Source organism: Dipodomys ordii, unplaced genomic scaffold, assembly GCF_000151885.1.
Source record: "Dipodomys ordii isolate 6190 unplaced genomic scaffold, Dord_2.0 Scaffold72, whole genome shotgun sequence".
Taxonomy (NCBI): domain Eukaryota; kingdom Metazoa; phylum Chordata; class Mammalia; order Rodentia; family Heteromyidae; genus Dipodomys; species Dipodomys ordii.
Window position 1 is genome coordinate 9059757 of NW_012267288.1, and position 24652 is coordinate 9084408.

The following is a 24652-nucleotide window of genomic DNA, read 5'->3' on the forward strand; positions in this document are numbered from 1 at the left end:
CTTCCTTCCTTCCTTCCTTCCTTCCTTCCTTCCTTCCTTTCCTTCCTTTTTGGATGAAATCAATACTACCCAGTCAATAGGGAAAAATTCAGCCTTTGACTTTCCCAACTAAAATAAATCTGACCCTAGAAGAAATATATTTCTTGTCATTTTCAAACCCTGACTTTTAGATCCTCTGAGACTTTGAAGCCTAGTAGATGGTCTGTAGTGGTCACCAGGGGTCCTCCAGAGTTAAGAGTGGAAGTGTGGACTGGATCAAAATCCAGCCCAGGTACCCCAGCTTAATTCAGGTACAACTCTGTGAACTGAGTTCCTTTTGATTCTTGATGCTCAGTAGTCTAAAGAAATCAATGCTAGAGAAATTGTAAAGGAAAGAGACTGCTGATCTCCAGAAACATAAATATTGGATCATTGTGAGGAGGGTGTTGATTGCAATAAAGAAAAGAAGGGCTCCTGAGACTGAAGAGTAGTTGGATGCATGGAGGCTGGGGAGGAAAACCAAATACTGAGGCTGGGAGCCAAGCAGGTGGTTCAGGGTATGGTCCTGTCTCCTAGGTTCTGTGAGGTCCAATTCCCTAGAGCTATGCATTTGACAGTGTTCATTTTTCTCTGTGGCTTGGCACTTGATGATTTGTTTAGCAGAGATCTATAGTCATTGCTTTTTCTTGCTAAGGAAAGTTATATGTGCTTCTACTTGGGCATTACTATGCACTTTGTCAATCAAAACCCAGTGGCGATAATAGAGCTGAGTATAAAGACATGAATGCACTTAGCATATGCCATCCGTGAGAGGCGTGCTGAGCCCACTTACTCCTGCTAGAAACTAGAAAATCAAATGGTTTAAGGTAGGAATACTGCATGGAAGGAATCAAATATAATTTTTTGTACTTTTTGGTAGAAACTCTCCAGTTGCCATTTGCAATTTTGTGGATTTGATACAAAGTGGCAGTAGAGAATAAAGTGTGTGATAGAGGAAGATAGAATATTAGACCAGTTTTAAAGTTTATTCTAGGAATTAATCTTTCCCTCCTCTCCCATACACAACATTTTCAACTATAATATAAGGGAAAGATGTTTGGTTAGGTTTCTCTGTTTATTAGAGAATGTCAAGAATACAATCCCACTACATTTGATAGTGTCTGACACCATGTATTTCTTAGAATTGTAGGTTTTTGCACAGTTAAGTGTTGACCTAATACATTATGAATAATTAAACTTCATACTTGAAAACGCCCTTCATTTGAAAGAGATGAGTTTTATAAAGACTAGTAAAATTGTGTAAATGAGAGGAGGACTTCTCTTTCTTTTAAATGAGAATAGTAATGCAAGACCACTGGAAGAAATGTACAGACCTTTTTAAAATTTTAGTTGGATATTCTCCATTGATTCTCTGCAACATAAATATATAAAAAATTATCTGGGACTTCAGGACCCCCTTTGGTTAGAAGCCATTAGTAATCATCCCCTAAGTTCTGTATTCCTATGCCCTCATCTCTCCCTGATCTCTCCCTTACTCATATTCTTCTCGGCCCTCTGTCCCAACATTGTTCTTTTTAAAACTTTCAGACCAAAAGCCTTGTCCACATCAGACAACTCTGAAAACACTTCCTGAAATGTTTATGTTCTCACATTTGCTCAGGCTTTCTTCTTGCGTTTTATTAGACATTTTTTCACATCTTTACCTGGGCATTTTAAAACGCACTGGGATCCAGACACTGGTGACTCAAGCTACTCAGAAGGCTGAGATCCAGCCTGATTGGAGTCTTTGAGATTTACGTTGCAAATTAAGCAATAAAAAGCCAGAAGTGTAGCTGTGGCTCAAGTGGTAGAGTACTAACCTTGAATGAAAAAGCAACAAGGGTGCGAGGCCCTGACTTCAGGCTGTAGTACTGGCACAAAAAATAGGGCTGGGAAGGTGGCTCAGTGGTAGAGCGTTTGCCTTGCATGCATGAGGCCCTGGGTTCGATTCCTCAGCACCACATAAGCAAAAAGAAAAAAGCCGGAAGTGGCGCTGTGGCTCAAGTGGTAGAGCGCTAGCCTTGAGCTGATAGAGCTGAGGGACAGCCCCAGGCTCAGAGTTCAGGCCCCATGACCCGACCCCCCCAAAAAAAATAAATAAATGAGTAAGGAAAATAAAACATACTAGCTATAATTAACTTAAGTGGATATTCTTTTTGTGAATGAGCCAAGGGGAGTTTGGGTTGTTGTTGTTATTGTCTTGTTCTGTTTTGTTTTTGTTACTGGATCTTGCTCTGTAACACAAGCTGGACTCCACATCAGATCCTCAGCCCAGTGCTGGAATCACAAGTGTTTTCATCTTCACCCAACCAAAGTGTATCTTTGAGAAATCAATTCTATATATTTGTCCAGATGTGACAAAGATAAACTTTTAAGAGTTCTAAGCAACATCTCTCCCTGAACACAAGACAATGGTATGAGACAAACTGTGTGTCCAACCAGTCATCATTAGTCCTGTGCTGTAGAGATGGAAGGTCAGGTCATATATGTTGGGTTTCCCTAGTGGTCTTTCCTCCTTGCTCTCTTGCCGTGTCCCTGAACTTCACAATACTGATTGGTAGTGGCCAGAATGTTACTAGGGAGAAAGTCAACCTGTGTCTTTTCATTTCTCAAACATTACTCATGCACATTTGCACAGACTTTCAAGGGATGGAGAATGGGGATCGGATGTGCTCCACCAGCAGCTGCTGTGACTCCAGTGGTGACAAGAATAGCCGCTTCCTCGTGCTCAGAGTGAGCAGAGCAGATGGAGTCATAAACTGGGCTGCGATCAGGCACCTCCCATTCCCATCCTACTTAAGCTGTGGTCAAGGACAACAAATGCCAGGCTCTTTCAGCTGTCCTGATACCACCAGCACCCAGGATGAAGCTCCTGTATTGAGTTCTTATTATGACCAGAATCCTCCACCGCATTATTACATGAGAACACCGGAAACATTGCTACAAATTAAGTAAACAATCTCTGCTCTTGGTCTACTTATAATGTAACGGTAGAGCAGATGTTGAACAGTAATTATAAGGTATGTTAGCAGATGTGATGAAGGAAACGTGTTGGGGTCCCATGTAGCAAGGAGGTAGATCTGGGTTAGCCCTGGAGTTAACCCCACCCTCTTAATCTTAGGGGTCTGTATGCTGACACAACCCTCAGGTATTGATTCCTAGACTAAATCTTACCCTCTGAGTTCCAAACCATTATCTAGCTCTCCTCTAAGCATCCTTCTGCAACCATCTCACTGGCTTCTTGAGCTCAGCATGTCTTTTTAATATATTTTTAATATCTTTAAATAGTTGTACACTTAACAAACCAGTTTATAAATCAATGCATTTTGATCCATGTTGGTCCTGTTTTGCACTCTAAGCTTACTCTTTTCCATCTCTAGGTGGCAGCACCACCCACCTAGAAACCTTCAAGTCATTCTTGATACTTCCTTTTGCCCTCCAGTTCCACCTGTCACCCAGGCTGCTTGTGTTCTTCTACCACTTACATCTGACCCCATCTCCTCACTGAGGGTCCTGGCCTGAGCCGCTCAGTCCCTTCTGCTCTTGCTGTCCATTGGCTCTTTCCTTTCATCCTCCATGTATACTCCAGAGTGTCCTTTAGAAATCCTCCAGGAGATGTCACTGCTCACTTTTTCACATCCCTGTGTTTTAGAGATTAGGTTTCAGGATTGATCTTCCAGGCCTGTGACTGGTCCTGTTCAGCTGCCTCCTCCTATCTCATTGCTTTCCTTCATCTGAAGTCTACTTTCTTCAATTCCCGGAGTCTAGTTCATCTACATGTGCCCTTCAGGACAGTTTAACTCTCATTCTCTCCAAAAAAAAAAAAAAATCTCCTTTATTCCCTGCCCAGCCCATTATCACTCTCAGAGTTGACGGTATTTTTCTCCTTAGATCAACACAATTCTACCTAGAAAGAATTTGGTATTCAATTGTGTAATGTTCATGTCCCCCTCCCTCTCCACAAGGAAAGCTCCAGAGCACAGGTGCTTTATTTATTTATATCCCACTTGTGTAGCAGCCTGTAGACAGTCGATTCTTAGCAAGTGTTTAACGAGTAGATGTTTTGCACTGGTTCATGGGCTAGCTAGAGATCTGGATATAGCAACAGAAGCTACTGAAGAAATTGAGGAAAGTTTACAAAGAAAGACAGAAAAGAACATCTTATTGGTAGATTCTACCTAAGTAAAGGCATAAATGAGTATGGCCACAGAACTGTGGAAGTCGCAAGCCAGGAGAGGACATGATTAGCAGAAGTAAGAAGTGCATATAGTATCCATTATGCATCCATGGTAGGATTCAAACCACTAAGTGAGCTCTGCAAGCCTGTGTATTGCTCTTTTGTGAGATTGATGTATGATCTGGGGTACTTTCCCCCCAAGACAGCATGTGCTGTTTGTACTCTGGTACCTGGAAGGTCTGGTGGCAGGGGTTTTTTTTGAGTTTGTTTTGTTTTTTGTCGGTCATGGGCTTGAACTCTGGGCCTGGGAGTAGTCCCTCAGCTTTTCATCTCAAGGCTAGGCTCTACCACTTGAGCCACAGGCCACTTCTGGTTTTCTGAGTGGTTTTTTGGAGATAGTCTCATAGCCTTTCCTGCCTGGGCTGGCTTTGACCACGATCCTCAGATCTCAGCCTCCTGAATAGATAGGATTATAGGCATGAGCCACCAACTCTGGGCTTGATGGCAGGTTTTTATACTGTATGTAGCTTACCTCTCTGGACAGATATTGTATCAAGGATCCTTGTCTAAGCTGGTTTACAGAGGAGGCAAAGATGAACTTTTGTCAAAAGAAAGGGAGACTTCCAGTGGTTCTTAGCTGCTCTCCCACTTCCTAGTCCCATGCCCTAGAATGTTCCTAAGGGAACTGGCTTTATCCACTCCACTGTTTACAAACAAAACAGAAGTAAGTGGCTCACTGCTCTGTAGAGCCACAAAAGCGTGTAGTAAGCTTTATCTAAGACATGGAATATGAGTGTGTATCTTAAGGCAAAGTTTATATGACACTTTGTATCGTTAAATGTATAAAAGATTTGAATTTCTGCAAGGCCGTCTGACTATTGTTTGTTAGTTTGTTTGAAGGGATTCTGTTTGATGGGTCATGTTGCCCCTTAAAGGTAAGAATTAACATTTCATCTGGTGAACTTGCTTGGCATTACCCACTGGCTTATTGCCAGTCTTTTTATTTTAATACACCATATACAAATTATTTACCAGTTTTACTTTTGGGTGGTGGGGGAGTAGATATTTTCTGAACATTTGGTTGCAAATTGAATCTTTAAGAAGCACATCACACTAGCTGTTGGGACATGCCAGGGAAGCTTCATCTTCCCTTCTAGTTAAAACTCTCCAGATAGTGATTCCTGGCACTTCAGCTTCCATTTTCTTTTTCCTAGCTCTTTTTGTCAAGCAAATGCTTTGTGAATAAGTAGAGTTCCTGGTGAGGATTGCTACTTTTAAAAAAGGGCCTGCAATAAATCATTTTACAAATCTGGATTTTATTGTATTTGGGTTTTTTCCTCCCTTGTGTCTTATTTCATTAGGATTTTTGAAAAACTAAGCCCAGACCTCCTGTATTGGTATCCCAGTAACAGGCACTAAAAGAAATATGAGACCAGAAGCCTAACTCCTGGGCTTTATTGTTTGAGGTACCCTCTTTCTAGTTCTTCACTTGCAAAAATGAATGGACTATGAAAGGCCACTAGACACTGGTAGAAAAAGTCTTAATCCAAAGGCAAAGGTCACAATAAGGTATTAAAATAACAAGAATAGCTTGAAAGATAATCCAGTGAATTCAAATTACCTCCAATATTGTTTCTGATATCCCCACAGAAAGAAAATAGTGCATCTATGAAACAAGAATGGGAAAGAGTAAAAGATAAAAGGAAGCAAAGAAAGAAGGTCAAAAAATATAGGGCTGGGAAGGTGGCTCAGTGGTAGAGCACTTGCATTGCATGCCTGAGGCCCTGGGTTCGATTCCTCAGCACCACATAAGCAAAAAGAAAAAAGCCGGAAGTGGCGCTCTGGCTCAAGTGGTAGAGCATTTGCCTTGAGCTGAAAAGCTAAGGGACAGTGCCCAGGCCCAGATTCAGGCCCCGCGACCAACCAAAAAAAAAAAAAAAAATTCAGGTCTTACTGTTAAAAAAAATTAAGAATTTCAAGATGGCAGCAGTAGAGCATTCAACCAAGTATAGCCCCCTTCTGAGTCTAAGGGACCTGTGTGGCTGCGCAGGCTCTACACCCATGATACTGGACCTGGGAATAAGAAAGCTCTCAGAGACACTAGGTTGAAACCAAAACTTTGGCGGGGGGGGGGGGGGGGGGGGGGGGGGGGGGGGGGGGGGGGGGGGGGGGGGGGGGGGGGGGGGGGGAAGGAGTTGGGGAGAGGTGGGGAAGGAAGGGATGGTAGGGGAAAAACAAAGGAGGAGGCAACAATGTTCCATAGGGAATGTACTCATTACCTTACTCATGTAACTGTAACCCCTCTGTACAGTATTTTTACAATAAAAATATGTGTCTAAAAATTCCTATTAAAAAAAAGAAAGCTCTCAGAAATTAAATATATGGTAGCATAAATAAGTTGATTGAGCTGAAAATATAGAAGATACAATAACAATTTCTTATATTGGGGATATAGCTGAAGTGATCATAATGTCAATGTATTTGAAGTCTCCTATAGAAGACCAAGAACACAGAAGGAAGAAAGCCATTGTAGAAATTAATCAAATTTCCTACTTGAAGAATATGGATTTGCAGAACAATGGGTCCACTTAGTAGGAATGCTGGATTACCAAGGATAAAGATAATTTCCTAAGAGCTAAGAGGGAGAAAGTAAAACAAGAAAGAATTTGGAGAGATGAGAACAGGGTGCAAAATCTAAGTCTTTGTGTACTTTAGTAAGAAGTCATACATGGACTACCTCTGTGACAATTCAGGAAAGAGCAGAAGAAGCATTCTGTATGGAAACTGAGAAGCAAAACAAACACTTGAGAGGAAAAGATAAAAAAGAATAACACCCATTTCTACTACAAGCCGGAAGTCTCTGGGGCACAGGAATGATGCACCAGAGAAAGGAACACTGATTTTAATATAAACCATGTAGAGCTAGTGCTTCTGTAACTACAAGTGTTCATAATTGGACAATTAAAGCTGAATTTAAAAGTAGATAAGGATTCACCCAAGAGTTGCGTGGGACCATAACAGATGTGACATTAATGATTCTTTTCTCTGCAGATTCCCGGTACATCCTCCTGCCTGTCGTGTTACATCACCTCCACATCCACTTGCAAGAACAGAAGGACCTGATCATGTGTGCGCGTATCCTTAGCAACGTATTTTGTCTCATCAAGAAAAATAGCTCAGTAAGTACAAGCAGGTCATAGTATGCGCTTCTCATCCCATGGCTTCTGTAAATAAAATTCTAAATGTCTTCAAAGAAGGCAGAGAAAAGAGGAGCCTTCAGAGACTTTTATTTACAGCTAGGCTGAACTTTCTGCTTTTTCTTGGAAGGACTTAGAGGGTTTTGTTTGTTTGTTTTTGTTTTTAACCAGGTAGGTTTGTGGTAGCTCTCAATAACCTGGGTTTCCTCAGCTTGTATTTCAAGCAAGAACTGAATAGGTATTTGAGAAGAAAAAAGAAGGAAATCTGAAAGCCTTCTATACTTGTGTCTTTGTTTCATCTTCATATGACACATGGCAAAAAGACAATGATGACTTACAAACGTGAGATCACAGGGACTCAATCTGTGAAACTGCGTTCTGCATGACCAGGCCTAGAAAGTTGTTGTGGCCCTCAGGCATGCTCCTATCACACTAGCAGATACGAAGGACAGCCTCAGGACACAAGGGCTATCTTGTAACACATTCAGAACTTAGCCCCTGAAGTGATCTCTAAATTGTGATAGCTCTGGGGATTCCTGTGCTGAGCCCTGGCTATACAGTACAAGTGTGCTCAAGTGTAATGAAAAATGAAACAACAGGTTGCGTGCTTGTCCAGAAACAGGACAGCCAGGATCCTCATGTTCATGGCTCAAGGGTCTGACATGAAATCCATATAGGAGAGATGTCCTGTTCCAGTTTTGTGGATCTGCAGCTGCTAATTAAGCATTGTACTTATCAGTAACATGTTATGTAAAGTGGAGTTTGGCAGTGGGCTCTGGGCTTCCTGATTTCTCCTCTTCCTTTTACCTGTATGCTTTGGTTTTCCCCATTTTTATCAGTGTTATGATCAGCTTCTGAAGAGCAGTCAATATATGATCCCATGAGAGCTGGTAGAGAGAGGTCCAAGTAGTATGGTAACAGAGTTGGTCTTTGAGGGGAAAAGGCTAGAAACTGCATCTATACATATAGTAAGTTTAAGGGTGTGGCTTAGCAGTAGAGCACTTGCCTAACAAGTATTAAGCCTTGAGTACCCACCCCATGATTCAGGCCCCTGGTGGTCTGGAACCACATAGCACAATGACAATGGGAAGACAGGATTCCCACTCTGATTGAAAAAAGAATTGCTAAGCCATACCTGGTTAGGTGTATTTTCCAAATTATTTTTGTGGGAAAAGAAATGTAAGCTAAAAAGTACACACAACTCCAAACCTAAAACAAGTAACAGACATAGAGGTAATTTCTTTTTATTTCTCTTTGTCCATTTGAATTCGGAAGTTTTAAATCTGTTTTTAGTCTAAGCTGATAAGGAATTCAGCGTAGAATCCATTTCCCTGAAGGAAAACCTTGCAGGTTTTCTTATAAGTGTAAGAAACTTTATCAAAAAATTATGGCCAAAAGCCTTGTTCAAATTTACACTTTCTAAAAATATTCCTTGCAAAAAGCTGTCTCTGTGGTAGAAGGCCTTTATGCACAAGAGTTTTGTCTTATAGATAAACCGAGAACCCAAATTCACTAGCTAGAAGTCAACACAGAACAATTCTCCTTCTTTTGTCAACTCTTAGTCTCTGCCATGGCTACTCACCCTAGGCCTTGGTAGCCAAAGATGTTCATCTAGACTAGATGCTGCTTCCTAGTATTTATTGACATATAGGGTTGTTTTAAAAGCACTTCTGTAGGAATAGTCCTCTGTACATAAGCTAGTCTTAGGAAATGTGTGCAACTCCCCAGAGCTGAGATTTGTTCATGGAAGCACAGTTGGGCACTGAAGACTTACATACTTCTCAGAACCAAAGACTTCAGTGAAGAAAGAGACCCAGGAGCAAACTTGTCCAAAACCATTCACTTAGTGAAGCTCAGATTCCTCGCTTTTGAGTTCCCTGAGCCTTTGATTCTATCTTGTTTTTTTGTTTGTTTGTTTTGTCACTGTGAGGCCTGAACTCTGGGCCTGGGCACTGTCCCCTGACTCTTGAGCTCAAGGCTAGTGCTCTACTACTTGAGCCACAGTGCCACTTCCGGCTTTTTCTGTTTATGTGGTGCTGAGGAATCAAACTTAAGGCTTCATGCATACAAGACAAGCGCTCTACCACTGAGCCACATTCCCAACCTAGATTCTATATTTGAAAGTTGATTTTCTCCCATTTTTATACTAAAGGAGCCTTTCCTGAATGCATTGTTCTTCCACCCCTACCCCCTCTTAGGAAAAGTCTGTGTTAGAAGAAATAGACGTGATCGTGGCCAGCCTGCTGGACATCCTGCTGAGGACTATCTTGGAAATCACCAGTCGACCACAGCCTTCCAGCTCCACCATGCGGCTGCAGTTCCAGGACGTTACTGTAAGACCTTCCCACAAGTGGTGCTTCTTATAGCTCTCTCACTATGAGGGGGCACTGCTGCAAAAGTCTAGGGAACTTGGTTCTAGGAGAGAAACCTGTAAGAATTTCTAACTTATGTGAGACTACCCTCACCAAGAAAACAAAGTTTATTAAAACATCTTCTAATAAGCAGTTTCTAATTTCAGATATTAGCTCTAACTTTGCGCTATTTAAACTATGATTTTTTTTTTAATCCTCAGTCACCTTGGTAACACTCTGCATCCTCTTTTCATCCATCAAGTTGGCTGAGGAGCCAAGAATAGTGAAAAAGACCATTGGTCATCAGGAGCCCTGAGTTCTAATTCTGGACTTTTAATTCATGACTAATGAATTTTAACTTTATTGCTCTTCAGTTTGCTCAGATATGGAGCATTCAAGCTCCATTGTCTTACTAGTCTAATATAACATGGTTCATATGAAATTTAGATAGAAATATATGTGTAAATGTATACACATGTATACATATGTATACACGTTGGACTAGAGGCTCCCAGTTGTCCTATTCAGATGATAATATGAGTAATAAAGTCAACATTTTTTGTGGTATTCAGATAGAAGAAAGCAGTTATTATCCAAACCATTGGCTAGTTCTCTGGTTACAGAGCAGGCTTTTATCAGGATTTCCTCTTCCTCCCCCATCAACTGCTGACATAGTTGGGTTGCCTGCATTTATAGGTCTAAGTCTAGGATATAAAAGGCAACCCAGCTTAATACTATGTCCTTCTTTAGGCTCCGAGTTTCCTGGTCCATCTCTTATCTGTGTACTCATAAGTTTTATATACAATATCCAGGTATTTAATTGTTTTGTAAGAAGAATAGGGAAGGAACTCTCCTTGATTCTGATATTAACATTCAAACTGCTTCATGGAACTCAACCTCTTATATACATCTGAAATTGTAATAACACAGCAAACAAAATCATAGCAAATGGTAGACAGGTTAGAAGTTAAAGTACTCTTTCTAGACTGCATTATATTGCCATGTAGCTATACAGGGCTATGACGCACTGCATCATTTGGGGTATAGCGTTCTTAAGGCCATAACAATATATACAAGGCAAACTGAGAGATTTGAAGGAGGTGATTAGATTTGTGTTTTAGGTAGGGCACAGGGAAGACAGGATGACCACATATGTACAAATTTTAGAAAGACCATATACAGAGAGTAAAGCCAAACTCTTGAACACATATGGGATGAAATTTTCTAGAAAGCACATCCATAATTTTAGGACCTTTTATTTTATGCTTTTAAGACATTTTTTGAGAGTATTCTGGCTTCATTCTTTCTTTGCTGTTCCACTGACAATAGGATGTTGATTAATTTACTATCTGTAAGCCTGCTTGTTTCTTTGTTTCTGAGCCAATTCGGGGCCTTCAACTCAGAGCCTGGATGCTAACCCTAAGCTCTTTTGCTAAAGCTAGTGCTCTACCTCTTGAGCGAAAATTCTACTTTAGGCTTTTTGTTAATTAATTAGAAATAAGTCTCACAGACTTTCCTAGCTGGGCTGGTTTCAAACTGAGATCCTCCGATCTCAGTCTACTGAGCATCTAAGATTATAGGCATGAGCCACTGGCTCCCGCTTTCTGTTTATTTTTTTTCTGTTTATTTTTAAAACAGAAAATAATCATCTTTATTTCAAAGTTAATATGAGAATTTCACCAAGTTGGTTAAAATTGTAAACAGCTTTAGCTATTAGTGTTTTAGCAATAGCAGTGACATGAATGTTGTATGTGTTACAGAAGTGATTGTTGTAGTTATAACTAATTCTGTCATGAGAGTCACTCCTCTTTGGGTCTACAGATTTACTAATATCTCCAGCATTTTCCCACAGAGAAAATACTTCCCAAACAAGGATTCTTTATATGGAATTCTACATTGAGCACTTTTCAGTCTCTGCAAGCACATATATCAAAATCTGCCCATGCTAAATGGACACAGTGTGAATAGACACATTTCCCACAAGCATGTCATGATGGATTTTTCCAATGCTTTGCAAGTGCCAAGTTGTTAGCCTACCTCCCAGCAACCCCAGCATGAGGACTGGCTTCTACTACATTGTAATTCTAGATAACAGTAGCTTTATTTTGACTACTTAGAAGAATTGTATTTTTTTTTCTTCTTCTACCAACTTGTCTTTAAACTTTAAAATGCTCTCATTGGCTGATAAGGGGTGGGGACACTACTGTAATTGGTTCCTTTCACAAATCCAATTGTTCCTAGAAGCACATTTTATAAAGCAGTATAAATGGCCATTTGCCTCACGCCCTCAAGTAATTGGTCTCCAGAGTTCCTTACAATTTATAAATACTTCCTTTCACATAATTCTTTTAAGCACCACTTAACAGTGATTCAGCTCAGCATAGGGCCATGTCTAAGACCCTGATAGCTTGGCATGCTTATCTAAAGTCTGCATTTGCTGTGGGCTTGTGGTTAGCAAAAATGGTGCATGATAATTCTGAAAAAAAAATTGGAAAGAATCTAGACTTGGACATGGTTCAAGTGGTAGAGCACTTGCCTAGAAGCATCTGGAAAAATCATGTATATCTAATGGAAGGTTTCTTGAAGACGATTTGAATAGTCATCTAATACTCTGACAGTTACTAGTAGAAATGCCCACTTATATGCAATACATAAATAGATATATAAATATATAGACAGACAGATAGATGTATAGATATTTCAGATGTAAGCTACTAAACACTAGAATTGTGGGGAGGGTGTTGTGTGCTGACCCTGGGGCTTGAACTCAGGACCTGGGAACAGTCCTTTAATTTTTGTGCTCAAGGCTAGTGTTCTATCACTTGAGCCACAGCTCCACTTTTAGCTTTTGCTGGTTAATTGGAGATAAGAGTTTCACTGACTTTCCTGTCTCAGCTTCCTTTGAACCACAATCCTCACATCTCAGCCTCCTGAATAGTTAGGATTATAGGCATAAGCCACGGGCTCCTGGCCTGAATACGAGAGTTTTAAGGACATCTTGTTAAGAAATTCATATAGTAAAACTAAGTGGATCTTGGCCAGTATATTTTTGTCTTATTTTTTTAAACAAATTGTGACTCTAAGATCTACCTATATTTGTGTTCTTAACATATCTTAAAAATGAAGGAAATAACATTATGGCTGGGAAATAAATTGATAAAATAATAGACATCAAATTCTTTTGACAAGATTGTATACTACAAGAGTATTCTTACTCAAGGACAATAAGAGAGTACATAAAATTGAATTGTAGCTGGGCACTGGTGGCTCACACCTATAATCTTAGCTACTTAAGAGTCTCAGATATGAGGATTGTGGTTCAAAGACAGCCCTGGAGACTTTTATCTCCAGTTAATCTCACACACACAAAAAAGCTAGAAGTTGTGCTGTGGCTCAAGTGGTAGAGTTCTAGCCTTCAGAAAAAGGATCTCTGGGACGGTGCCAAAGCCCTAAATTCAAGCCCTAGTACTGGCAGAAACACACATACACACACATATACACACACATACACACACACACAAACACACATGCACACATGTGGGTGCATGCCCAGGACCAACAACAACCAAGAAAAGTGAATTATGTGTAAATGTCGCGATTGGCAGTATAACATAAATATGCCAAACCCTGTCTTTGAGAGTATTAAATTATTTGCAGTCAGCCCAATATAACAAATAACCTGCACTCAAATAAGTGTTCACTTCTGGACATTGACCGCAAAGACCTAAGTAATTCTATTCACTGTTGAATTTTTTCTTATTACCAAAATTGCTCCCCTTGCCTTTCCATGTTTTGTTCCAGGCCAGCCTTAACATTCTTAACATATATGATGTCTTTATTCTCTGAGATTTCTCCCAGTTACTTGAGCTTCAGCAATTAAAGTTTCATGTACTTTACTATGATTTTCTTGTTCCTTATGCTTGAGGTCTACAGATGGTTTGGGGTTGTTTGCCTGTTTGTTGACATGTAAGCTTATAGTTTTCAAAGAATTTGAAGTTTGGGGAAAAAATAAATATATATACTGTTAACTTCAACTTTTCTATAATTCTTTGATTTGTGTTTTATTCCCTTTTTTCAGTTTTTTTTCTCTTTATGCATTGTTCTCCTCTGTCTTTAATAATTTCTTCTGCACTGGCCCAGTAAAGTTTCATCTTCAATATGAAGTCTCATCACATACATTGTAGTCTAATCGCTCCCTTCCCAGTCTTGTGTGAATTCTTATGGTTACTCCCCTAGTCCTTTTACACAGTTATTTTCCTATACTTGGGTTGCTTTTGCACACACATGCACCAAAGTGTCAGTACATTTTTCTCTAACTTTTCTTATCTCCTGTGAATTCTCAAGGAGTCCTTTGTAATTAACAAGTATGTTAAACTTAGAAGATACTTCTACTCATTTATTCTTAGTTCCCTGAATTTTTTAACCTTAATTAACATAGAAAAGCAAGAATTTGTCCTGTCTTTGTGTTGGAAATAACTACCCACATGCAAAAGACCTGAATTTCTGGCTCACCTAATATGTCCTAATGGTCTCAGGCTTCCTATGTGAGCATTTAGAGACATGTTTGACTAAGTTGATCCCTATGTTGGAAACTCCTCCTTCTCAGGGCATCTAGACTGTGGTTTTACATGTGATCCTACAGTCCTACAGTTTCCACATAAACTCAAATCAATTTCCAATTAAATCTTCCTTCTGTACGCATATGGTTAGTTACCACTAATTGCTTGGCCTGTTGTGTTTGTATTGTTTAAAATGTTACTGTTCTACTTAAAAATAGATAAAATTCTTTGCTGAGCAAAACATGTTTGCATTGAAAAGGAAAAAGTTTTTAGTTAGTGGATTAGAATATGCAAGTTATAGCAAGTTTTTAGTTAGTGGATTAGAATATGCAAGTTATAGCAGTTCTATATAGGTTATCAAATCTAAGTATGATATACATATTTTTCTTTTTAACTTTGAAGGCTTGAGCTTTGTAGGTCATTATAAGTAATATATAAGTAATATATTCTCTACCACAGAGCACTGACATGAGGCTCAAATGATAAAAAAAAAATGGAAGCATTTTATTTTTTTTTTGGGGGGGGGTCCTGTAGTGGGGCCTGAACTCTGGGCCTGGGCACTGTCCCTCAGCTCTTCAGCTCAAGGCTAGCGCTCTACCACTTGAGCCACAGTGCCACTTCCGGCTTTTTTCTTTTTGCTTATGTGGTGCTGAGGAATCGAACCCAGGGCCTCAAGCATGCAAGGCAAGTGCTCTACCACTGAGCCACCTTCCCAGCCCAATGGAAGCATTTTAAACACAGAGTAAGTGGTCATGGATCTCAGAACCTTACCTTCTTAAATAAATGGAGTTAATTCCCAAGAGGAAAGCTTCTACCATAAATAGTAAAAGTGAATATATGCCAAATGAATAGTAGTAGTCATCATGAAGAAAATTTTGGATATGATATAACTAATTTTAATTAAGAGGGCTTCCTAGGTGAAATTGGATCATAATTATTTTTTAAATTATTCTCTTTAAGGAAAGCTCAGAGTAAGTTACTGATGTTCTTTTATGACCTTCCTTTAATGTATGATTTTTTTTTCATTAGGGGGAATTTGTTGCCTGTCTTTTGTCCCTACTAAGACAAATGACAGATAGGCATTATCAACAACTTCTTGATAGTTTCAGCACAAAGGAAGAGTTAAGGGTAAGTTATATTTAAATTTTTTCTTTAATGTATCTAGCTTTCTTGGTGTTACTTATTGCTATTCAGGTTTTATGACAATTACCTCTTTCTATTAAATCCTAAACAATGTTTTCTTTTTTTCTAAGCCTGTCCACAGATGTCATATATCAATTCTGTGAAATTTATATTATTCAAGCAAAGCAATGAAATATTATTTTTGAGAAGGGTATAGGATATGAAATACTTCATCAAAGTTCAGTAAACTAGATGCAGAATGAAGAACTAACAAAAGAAAATGGAATAACTCTAGTTAAGAAGACATCCATATTACCTTCATATGAAATAAGGGAGAATGTATAAACACATCTCATCCCTATTCAGCCATAATGAGAAATTTTGGCTACAGCTATCTAACTAATGAAGCAGAGTTGGACATGATGCTATGTGAGTCTGGCAGGCTGAAATTAAACATAAATACAGGTGTCAGATTTTGAAACATCCAGTATTCACTAAGATTTGGGGACATCATTAAAAAGTAAGAAGTTGCCTGGCACCAGTGGTGCATGCCTGTAATCTGAGCTACTCTGGAGGTAGAAATCATTGGATCCTGGTTCAAAGCTTGCCCAGGTTGGAAAAGTCCATAAAATTCGTATCTCCAGTTAATCACACAAAAGCTAGAATTGGAGCAGTGGCTCAAGTGGTAGAGTACTAGTCTTGAGCAAAGAAAGCTAAGGGAAAGCACCCACACCCTATGTTCAAGTCTTACTACCAGCACACATTTACACACTTAAAAAAGCTGGTAAGTATTTGGAAACTGAGAAATGACTTGTCATTCACCCCTGTTTACTTTTATTCTCTTTTGTTCTTGAGGTTTTCCAGGTACCTTGCAAGTTACAAAGATCATATTAGGAGAATTTTTTAAGTGGAACATTGCAGGAAAATAAGTAAGGGGGCAGTGCAGCAGTTGCTTGACTGTAACCCTTCTCAGTACCTTAGGGGAAGGTTTGTGGCTATTTTATATAAATAGTGCATAGGTGTCACCACTTGCAGACTTCCCAGTGCCTGGGAGACACGTTGTTATCTCACAAGAATCATTCTGCCACGTTGGAGCAGTTGACAAGCTTCCTTGTGTAACAATAATTACTAGGGCAAGATCCAGGCTAGCATCAGTCAATTTGCACATGACATCATACTTTTCATGCTTACATGCAATCTTCACTTTAGAATTTTAAAAGGATAAAATTAGAACTTGCCTTCGGTGAGTTCAAACAACAACAAGAACAAAAAAATGCCTCAGAAGAAAACTAATCACCCAGTTAACTTCAAGGAGACATTGCCTATTTAACACAATGGGAGAATAATTGGGTTTTCCCTAGCAAAAATTTTCCAGGATTGGATATTGAGCTCAGTGGGAGCTCACAAGCTAACAAGCACAAGATCCTTGGTTTAGGATCCCCAGCATCCAAAACAGTTTTCCTATTTTTAAAAAGCTGCATATTTTTTAGAGTCTGAGAATTAAAAAATAGCAGAGCCACATACTGATAGATAGATACTGTGTATCTACCTAGTAATTTTTTTAAAAGCAAAAGTGCTTTACTGTTCACATTGACAACAAAACTAATGGAAATACCATGGACTTTATTCCTGTCTGTCAACATACTTTTTCAAAAGAGATATATTTTATTCAGACCAGGAAAAGTATATAATGATACTAACTACTTAATCTGTCATTTAGGAAATACAAACTAAGCACCTCAAGTATGGTGAGCACTGAGGCTAGCATTGGAGTTCTGAGGGGAAATCAAACAAGTAGTCGGCATTGGCCCCTGAGTATTGTGTGTACCAGGAAAGCTCAAGTCAACAAGGAAACTTCCAAACAGAGAATTCATCTGAGAACTATAACATTAGTAGAAATATATTCACAATTAAAATATCACTTGTGTGATAACTAGAGTTATAACTCAGTAGTAGACTGCTTACCTAACATGGTCAAGGCCCTATGTTCCATGCTAAGTGCCAGAAAATGAGTCAACTATTAATTAATTACTAATTAAAATGCCACCTTTAATGTCCTAGCTGGCATAGCATGTCTTCTTCCTCATCTTTATAGTACTCATTGGAATCTGGAACATTTTGTTGATTTGGCCATATGTTTTCTGGTTTCTTGCTCATATTGTCATATCCCAGAACATGTCCAGCATATTCGGCAGTCAAGATATATTTGTTGATCATTTGATAGAATATGGAACCTGAGGGGCAAAGTTGTAAGACACAAGGTTCTGTGAGTGGGTATGGACTCTGTTTTGAAGACATTTAGAACTTATTGAGAGCGTCTATGAGAGAATGATATAATCGTATTTGTCTGGTTATAGTGTGAAAGTGGACTAATGGAATAGGCAACAATCCCTGTGAAGAGTGTGATGAACAGCTGATTGTAGTGGTAGGTACTAACTAGAGACATTTAGGAACATGAATTGTCAGGATATGATGACTGATTACATTAAAACTGTGAAGGAGAGGTAGTAGTTTTTAACAATGGGTTAAATGCTGGCACTGTTCACTGAATGAATTAGGAGTAGATGGACAAGTTTGTAAACAGAAGTAATCCAATGTTAGTCTAAATTTGGTCACTCAAGGGACATCCAAAAGAAAGCAGTTTCATAGATAATGCCTGAAATTCAAGAGAGAAAGTAAGGCTGCAGATACGTAGATTTGAGAACTGACAATTCATGAATAATGGACATCATGGGAGTAAACGTGAACATTCAAGGAAACTGTAGAGTTACAGACCCTATCTTAGCATTCTAATGCATGCTGCTTCACAGAGGTCAAGTGACAGTCACAAAAAGGTCTATGCGTATTGTTGGGGATAGTTAGTGATTTCAGTGCAGGGAAAGGAAAGAAGCCAGGCCATCTTACATTGAAGTATGAGAACGCAAAAGAATGGGAGAGATGTACATCATCTTTAAAGAAGAACAAGGTATTGTGGCTACTGAATGATAACTTTGGATGTCAGAGAAAACAGCTATCATGGAGACTGAAGCATGTTTAAATATTAATGATTAGAGCTGATGGAAAGGAAGAAACATGCTAATCTACACGGTGAGGCCCTCAATAGGCATCGGGCATGGAAAGTATTAGCCTCGCCTGGGAAGAAGATCACCTTGTTAGAAGTGTTAGAGGGAAAGTAGCTAGAGTAAATGCAAAATAGAGGTCATGTATTTAATTTGCTAAGGGCTAATTAGCCATCTGATTTTAATCTGAATATTAAAAAGTTCATATGTCACCTTTTAATAGGTAAATTTTCCCTATGCTCAATTTCCTACAATATTGAATGTTTTGTTAGTTATGTTCCCCCAAAGCTATCTTATAGTACTTTTCAGAAACAATACTGGTGGCCAGGCAGCAGTGGCTCACTCATGTAATCCTAGCGACTCATGAGGCTGAGATCTGAGGATCATGGTTCTAAACTTGTCCAGGAAGAAAAGTCCCTGTGGATTCTTATCTCCAATTAGCCACTCAAAAACTGGAAGTTGGTACTGTGGCTCAAGTGGTAGAGAGCTAACCTTGACCACAAAGAGGCTCAGGGACAGAGCCCAGGCCCTGAATTCAAGCCCCACAATAAACCAAATAATAGGAGGAGGAGGAGGAGGAGTAATACAGGTCCCAAATCCTTAGTACCAAATGTATTTTGGAAATCAGAATTTTTGCAACATTTCATCCTTTCCATTGCAGGAAGGTTGAGTGATGCCATTACTATCCCCAAGTAAATGGAAGAACTAAGAATTATATTAACATCCTGATATCTTTGCTCAGGCAGCTAAGTGAGGTTTTCCCTTGAAGGTTAGCAAACCAAAATCTTTGTTATCAAACTATAAAATGTAACTTTTTACCTCTTTAAATGTTACAAGAAATTATTAGCTTTAAAGTGGAAATGTATAAGAAGGGTCAAATTAGAGGGAGAGTTATTTGGGATTTTGATCTACAGTGAGCTTAGAAATTAAATAAAAAACTGTAGATAAGCAAGGTACAAATAAGTATAGTGGTATTTGATGAAAAAAATCTCATATTGGGATTATACAAAAATACCATGGAACTGTACTAATTTTTAAAAAGTGACACATCAAGATATGTAAAATGGCTTAGTCCATTTTCTGTTGCTACAACAAAGTGCCTGACACTAGACAGTAAAAAGGGACATTATTTGACTCTTATTTCTAGAAGCCAGGAAGTCCAAGGCTACGGCTCCAACATTTACTTGCCTTCTTTTCAAAGCCTTCTGGTGCATCAATTCATAATGGAAATTGAAGGGCAAGTAGGAATATGCAGAAGAAAATCTTAGGAATAATTTCTTTGTAATAACCAGCACTTAAAAACTATGCTAGTCTATGAAAACAAGAACTCAACAGTGAGACAAAGGTGTTATCCCATTCATGAGGGCTCTGTTTCTGTGGCCCAGACACCTCCTACGAGGCCCAGATCCCAATACTACTATATTAAAAAATTAAGGTTCTGACATAGTGAACTTTGGGAAAACACCATGAAACTAAAGATGTCCTATTCCTTCCCCTTGTATGCCCTAATCCCCATAAGAAGCTGTTGTTAAAACCCATAAATGTACTCCTAAACTTTCTATGTTATAGTTGCTATATATATACACATATGTGGGTTTTTTAAATTGAATTGTGCTATTCATATTGTTTTTCACTTTTTTCACATGACAGTATCTTACTGGTATTAGATATTCCAGCACTTTAGTTTTTCCAAATCTCACTGTATGAATGCTACATAATTTAACTTGCCTCCATCTGATGGGCAGTCTGGATATTTCTGATTTTGTCACTAGATAGAATCTTGAAGTAAACATATGTATGTTAACAACTATCTCTATGAATTTATACTGATTTTATAAGTATGGAATAAGTTCCTGGATTTAATTGTTAGGTCGTAGAATATACACATTGAATATAATGACATTATATTATATTCTGTGTACGTTATGCAAAAATTGAACTTGAGGCTAGGGATGGGAAGAGGATGATGGAAGGGGTACCATTGATAAAGATGCCTTATACTCAGAACCTGACTTATGGGATTGGAACCCTTGGTACAACTACTATAATAGCAACAGAAAAGTATATACATATTTTTAAAATCACAATTGATACTGAAAAACTACATGTTAAAGCTTTAAATGACTTTTCATTGTTCTTTATTCCTAGCACTACTGCTTTTTTTTTTTACCAATTCAAAGATTTGTCTTAATATTTCCCACTGGTTCTCTAAACCAAATCAAATTTGGGAATGGAGCAGTTCTCAGGTATCTACAGAGACGAATGGTATTGAACACCATTTGTTCTTAAAGAACCAGGATGCCTATACAGTTATTGTGAAGTGGCTTCTGGCTTTTTGAACAGTGTGCCCTGCTTCATCCTGAGGTACTTGTGTGTGAGTGGCATGAGTCACCGTCAGCACTGGTGTGTGGGAGCAAAGACCTGAGCGCTGGTAGTCTGTATTCTTTTCTCTTTTGCCTTCTATAAAATATTACATTATTTTTAAATGAACAAAAGTAATCACTAGGTAGTGATTAAGTATTTTTTTTCTTTCTCCTTTTGTAGTCAGTAATGTTTTATTATACACCCACCTTCCACTGGGAACTAGCATATAATCCATATCCTTGATATTTCGTGTATGTACAACATTGAGACTCTTGTTCTTTGGTGATTATGACTTTTCAAATAGAGCCATGGGGAGCTTGTTGTAGGTATAAGATTATACATGGCCCAGAACTTTTCTTTGTTTCCCCATATACGGGCTCAGTAGCTTTCAAATGCTCATATCTAATCAAGCTTCCATACAACTTTAAAACTTGGGCACTTTCCATTACAGGACAAAATCTAGCTCCTTTGTCACATTGACTCCGTCCTCAGTCTACCTTCCCAGCTTCAGTATACTCTAGCCCCTTCCACTTTCATGCCAGCCTCTTAAACTACTTAAATATTCCATATATATGGAGTATATATATATATATATATATATATATATATACACACACACACATATATATATATATATATATACACACACACACACATATACGTATATGCCTTTTAATAATAATTTTCTTCTTTCTATCAGAAATACCTATTCTGCATTACTTCATCTTCTGCCAGTCCCTTTTCTGATTTCTACCCACACTATATAATCCCTCTCAAGTACCACTGTCCCAGTCTGCCATCCACCTGTCTGATCACATACCATACACTGTGATCATTTACAAGGCCTTGTGTTTTTTTATGGTATCTGACTCCTTGAGTTGTAACTACATCTTTACCTTAAGCAGAGAGCCTGAGACATTAAATCTTTGCTGAATGAATGTGCATACCCAATGAATTTCTGTTTTTTCCATATAATTATCGTAACTTGCTTTATTTGAATATATTGATTATAGAAAAATAGTTCTATTGCTTCCAAAGATGGAAGACCATTTGGGAGTTATTTTTGCCTAATGCACTTTTAAAACTGTAAAGCTAGCCAGGCATCACTGGCTCATGCCTATAATCCTAACTACTCAGAAAGCTGAGATTTGAGGATCATGGTTTAAAGCCAACCCAAGCAGAAAAGTCCCCGTGAGACTCATATCCAATTAACCACTTAGACACCTAAAGTGGCACTGGGACTTAAGTGGTAGAGTGCTATGTCTTGAGCACAGAGTCTCAGGGACAGTGCCCAGGTCCTGAATTGAAGTCCCATGACCGACCAAAACAAAAATGTATAGCTTAGTACAGTGATGGTTACCAATATTCTTTCACTGTGTTCAAGCTATCAAGGATATTTTATACTTGAAGTTTCTGGTATATTTTGAAAATAACATATGACTATTGTCTAAGTAATATGTGAATGAGATATATTTATAAAAGTCTGTCCTGTTCACTGCTCTTGATTTGACTACCTGCCTCATGATGCTTTCTTCTCTGGATGTCCTGACCCAGGTTTTCTGGTCTCAGAATTCCTCTTCCTGTGTCTTTTCCTAGTTCATAAAGCAGTACCTGGACTAACAACTGAAGACTGGCCCAGTAGATAAAATCTTGTCCCCTCTTTTTCATTCTTCCATCCAATTTTCCCCTGATATTCCAATCCCACCTCCTTACCCTACTTTGCACATATCCCTATAGCCACCCTTCATGCTATTAAAAGTTCTGAGGTGAACAATAAAATCACATTAATTTATAATTTATTTATACTCCAAACTAATAAACTTCAGTAAACAAATGACTCACCACTTTGATGGTTTTTCTTTAAATTCTATTTAAGCAGAAGCAACAATATGGGACATCTTTGAAAGATAAGTGCAAATGCGTTTTTTAAAAAACAGGAACTATACATATTTATGCCTGAAAAACTCCAAAAGAATCAACTGAAAAACTAGAAGAGTCACTTTTAGAAATTTTTTTAAAAGGACTTCTCACAGTTTTCATATGCAAAAGGACTAGAATGTGAAATGATTAGTTTTTGTTGTTGTTTGTTTGGGGGGCAACTATTGAACCCAGAACCTCCTGCGTCTAAGTACAGCAATTCCTATAAAATACACCCCTGCCCCACAGTTGTCTGATCTATAGTGGAGTACATTTGGGAAACTGTTTTTCATGATTGGCCATCAAAAGACAGATGACCTGGTGGGAATGTTTCCTCATGACGCATACTACATATCCATGTATGTGTGCTAATGCCAAAGAAGCTAAGGCTTTGTCAAAATATTTACAGGTTGGATTGAAGTTGTTAGTGTGTTAAAAAATTAAGAACCACATGGTTCTCAGTTTTCAGCTTTCTGTCTTCTGTTGATGAGAATGACAATCATGATCTCACAGTTAGGCAGCTTGTATGTTTAACGTAATCTGTTGTTGGATTTGATGAATAAAAGTCTACTGTTTTGAATTATTTCTTAAGCAGCATCACACTGTTGCCTTAATTTAGATTGTCAAGAAATAATATTTGGGGAGTAGATGAAGAAAGGAAAAGTGGGAGAAGGCAGTCATAATATTCAATGTACATATGTGAAAATGGAATTAAGAAAATGAAAGCAATAGTTGAGGTTGGGAGAGATGGGGAAGAACGATGAAAGAGGTATCATTGCGCAAGAGGCATTGTTTTTCTGTACTGTTCATTGGACTCAAACCTTTTGTATAACTTCTGAAAGACAATTTTTTAAAAGAAAAATATACTTTCCTAGAATCACTTAAAGTTAGAAGAAACTAACTTTTCTAATTTATAAATCTAAATCAATGCTAGATGAGCCAACCCCTTTATGAGTAGAGAAAACTACACTTTATGCATAGAGATAGATATAGATCTAGATAGATATAAATGATATATAGGTCACATGCTGTGGCATTCTGGGCCCTGTCTCTCATTAACTTTCAAGAAGTTATATTTCCATGTCTGAAGTTAACTTGTAGAGAGTTTACTTTTCTTATAATGAAAGTGATAACTCTGAGAGGCAAGGCCCTTGGTAACTACTTAGACTTAACTGTGTCACAATGCAAATGTGCCTCAACACATCGTGTTGTACATGGAGAAAACATTGTGATCTGTCCATTTAAGAAAAAATTCAATTAAAGTTTAAAACAAATCAGAGAGAGAGAAGGAGGGAGAGAGGGCGGGAAGGCAGGAGGGAGGGAGGGAAAAGGCAGATGCATCTCTAGGCAGTCAGCTTAAAAACCAGCATAGAAATGCCTGTGCCCTCTGGCACGAATCTGTGACACTCACAGCTGGCAAGCACTTGTCACTGGGCTCAACTTAGACACATTCTCATTTGAATTTATTCTGTATAACACATTCAGGAAAATTCACTCAGAATCCCTAAACATGCATACATCCTCAAGTACAATCTAAGATTGCCCTCTGAGAAGCACAGATTTTTATATAAAATGCTTCCTTATGAACATCACTTCCTAAATTTTAACAGCTACTTAATCAAATCAAGACAATTGGTTCAATTATTGCTCTATTAGAACGAGAAGTTCTGATGCTAAGGACATTTTAATAGATTTTTTAAGGGAGTATATTTGCCTGCTCATCTTCTGTTAGAAGTTTTTATTTCTAGAACCTAAATTTTTAGAGCTAATGAGAAGCCATGGAGAACCACTTGCACTGTGTCTGAGAAAAGAAGAGAAAACACTTGGGCAAGCCAGATGGATTTGGGTACTGGGAACAGGAAAGGTCATAGTTCTCCTGGTAAACTAC

General features: G+C 38.5%; 1 protein-coding gene across 1 annotated transcript in view; it reads left to right on the forward strand.

Moving 5' to 3' along the window:
* Dock4 (dedicator of cytokinesis 4) overlaps positions 1-24652 on the forward strand; it is a 421543-nt gene that overhangs the window by 315083 nt on the left and 81808 nt on the right. Inside the window, exons 24-26 of the mRNA XM_013024050.1 lie at positions 7247-7374; positions 9591-9725; positions 15332-15430. Coding sequence (XP_012879504.1) covers positions 7247-7374; positions 9591-9725; positions 15332-15430 — 362 coding nt within the window. The remainder of the gene's footprint in view (positions 1-7246; positions 7375-9590; positions 9726-15331; positions 15431-24652) is intronic.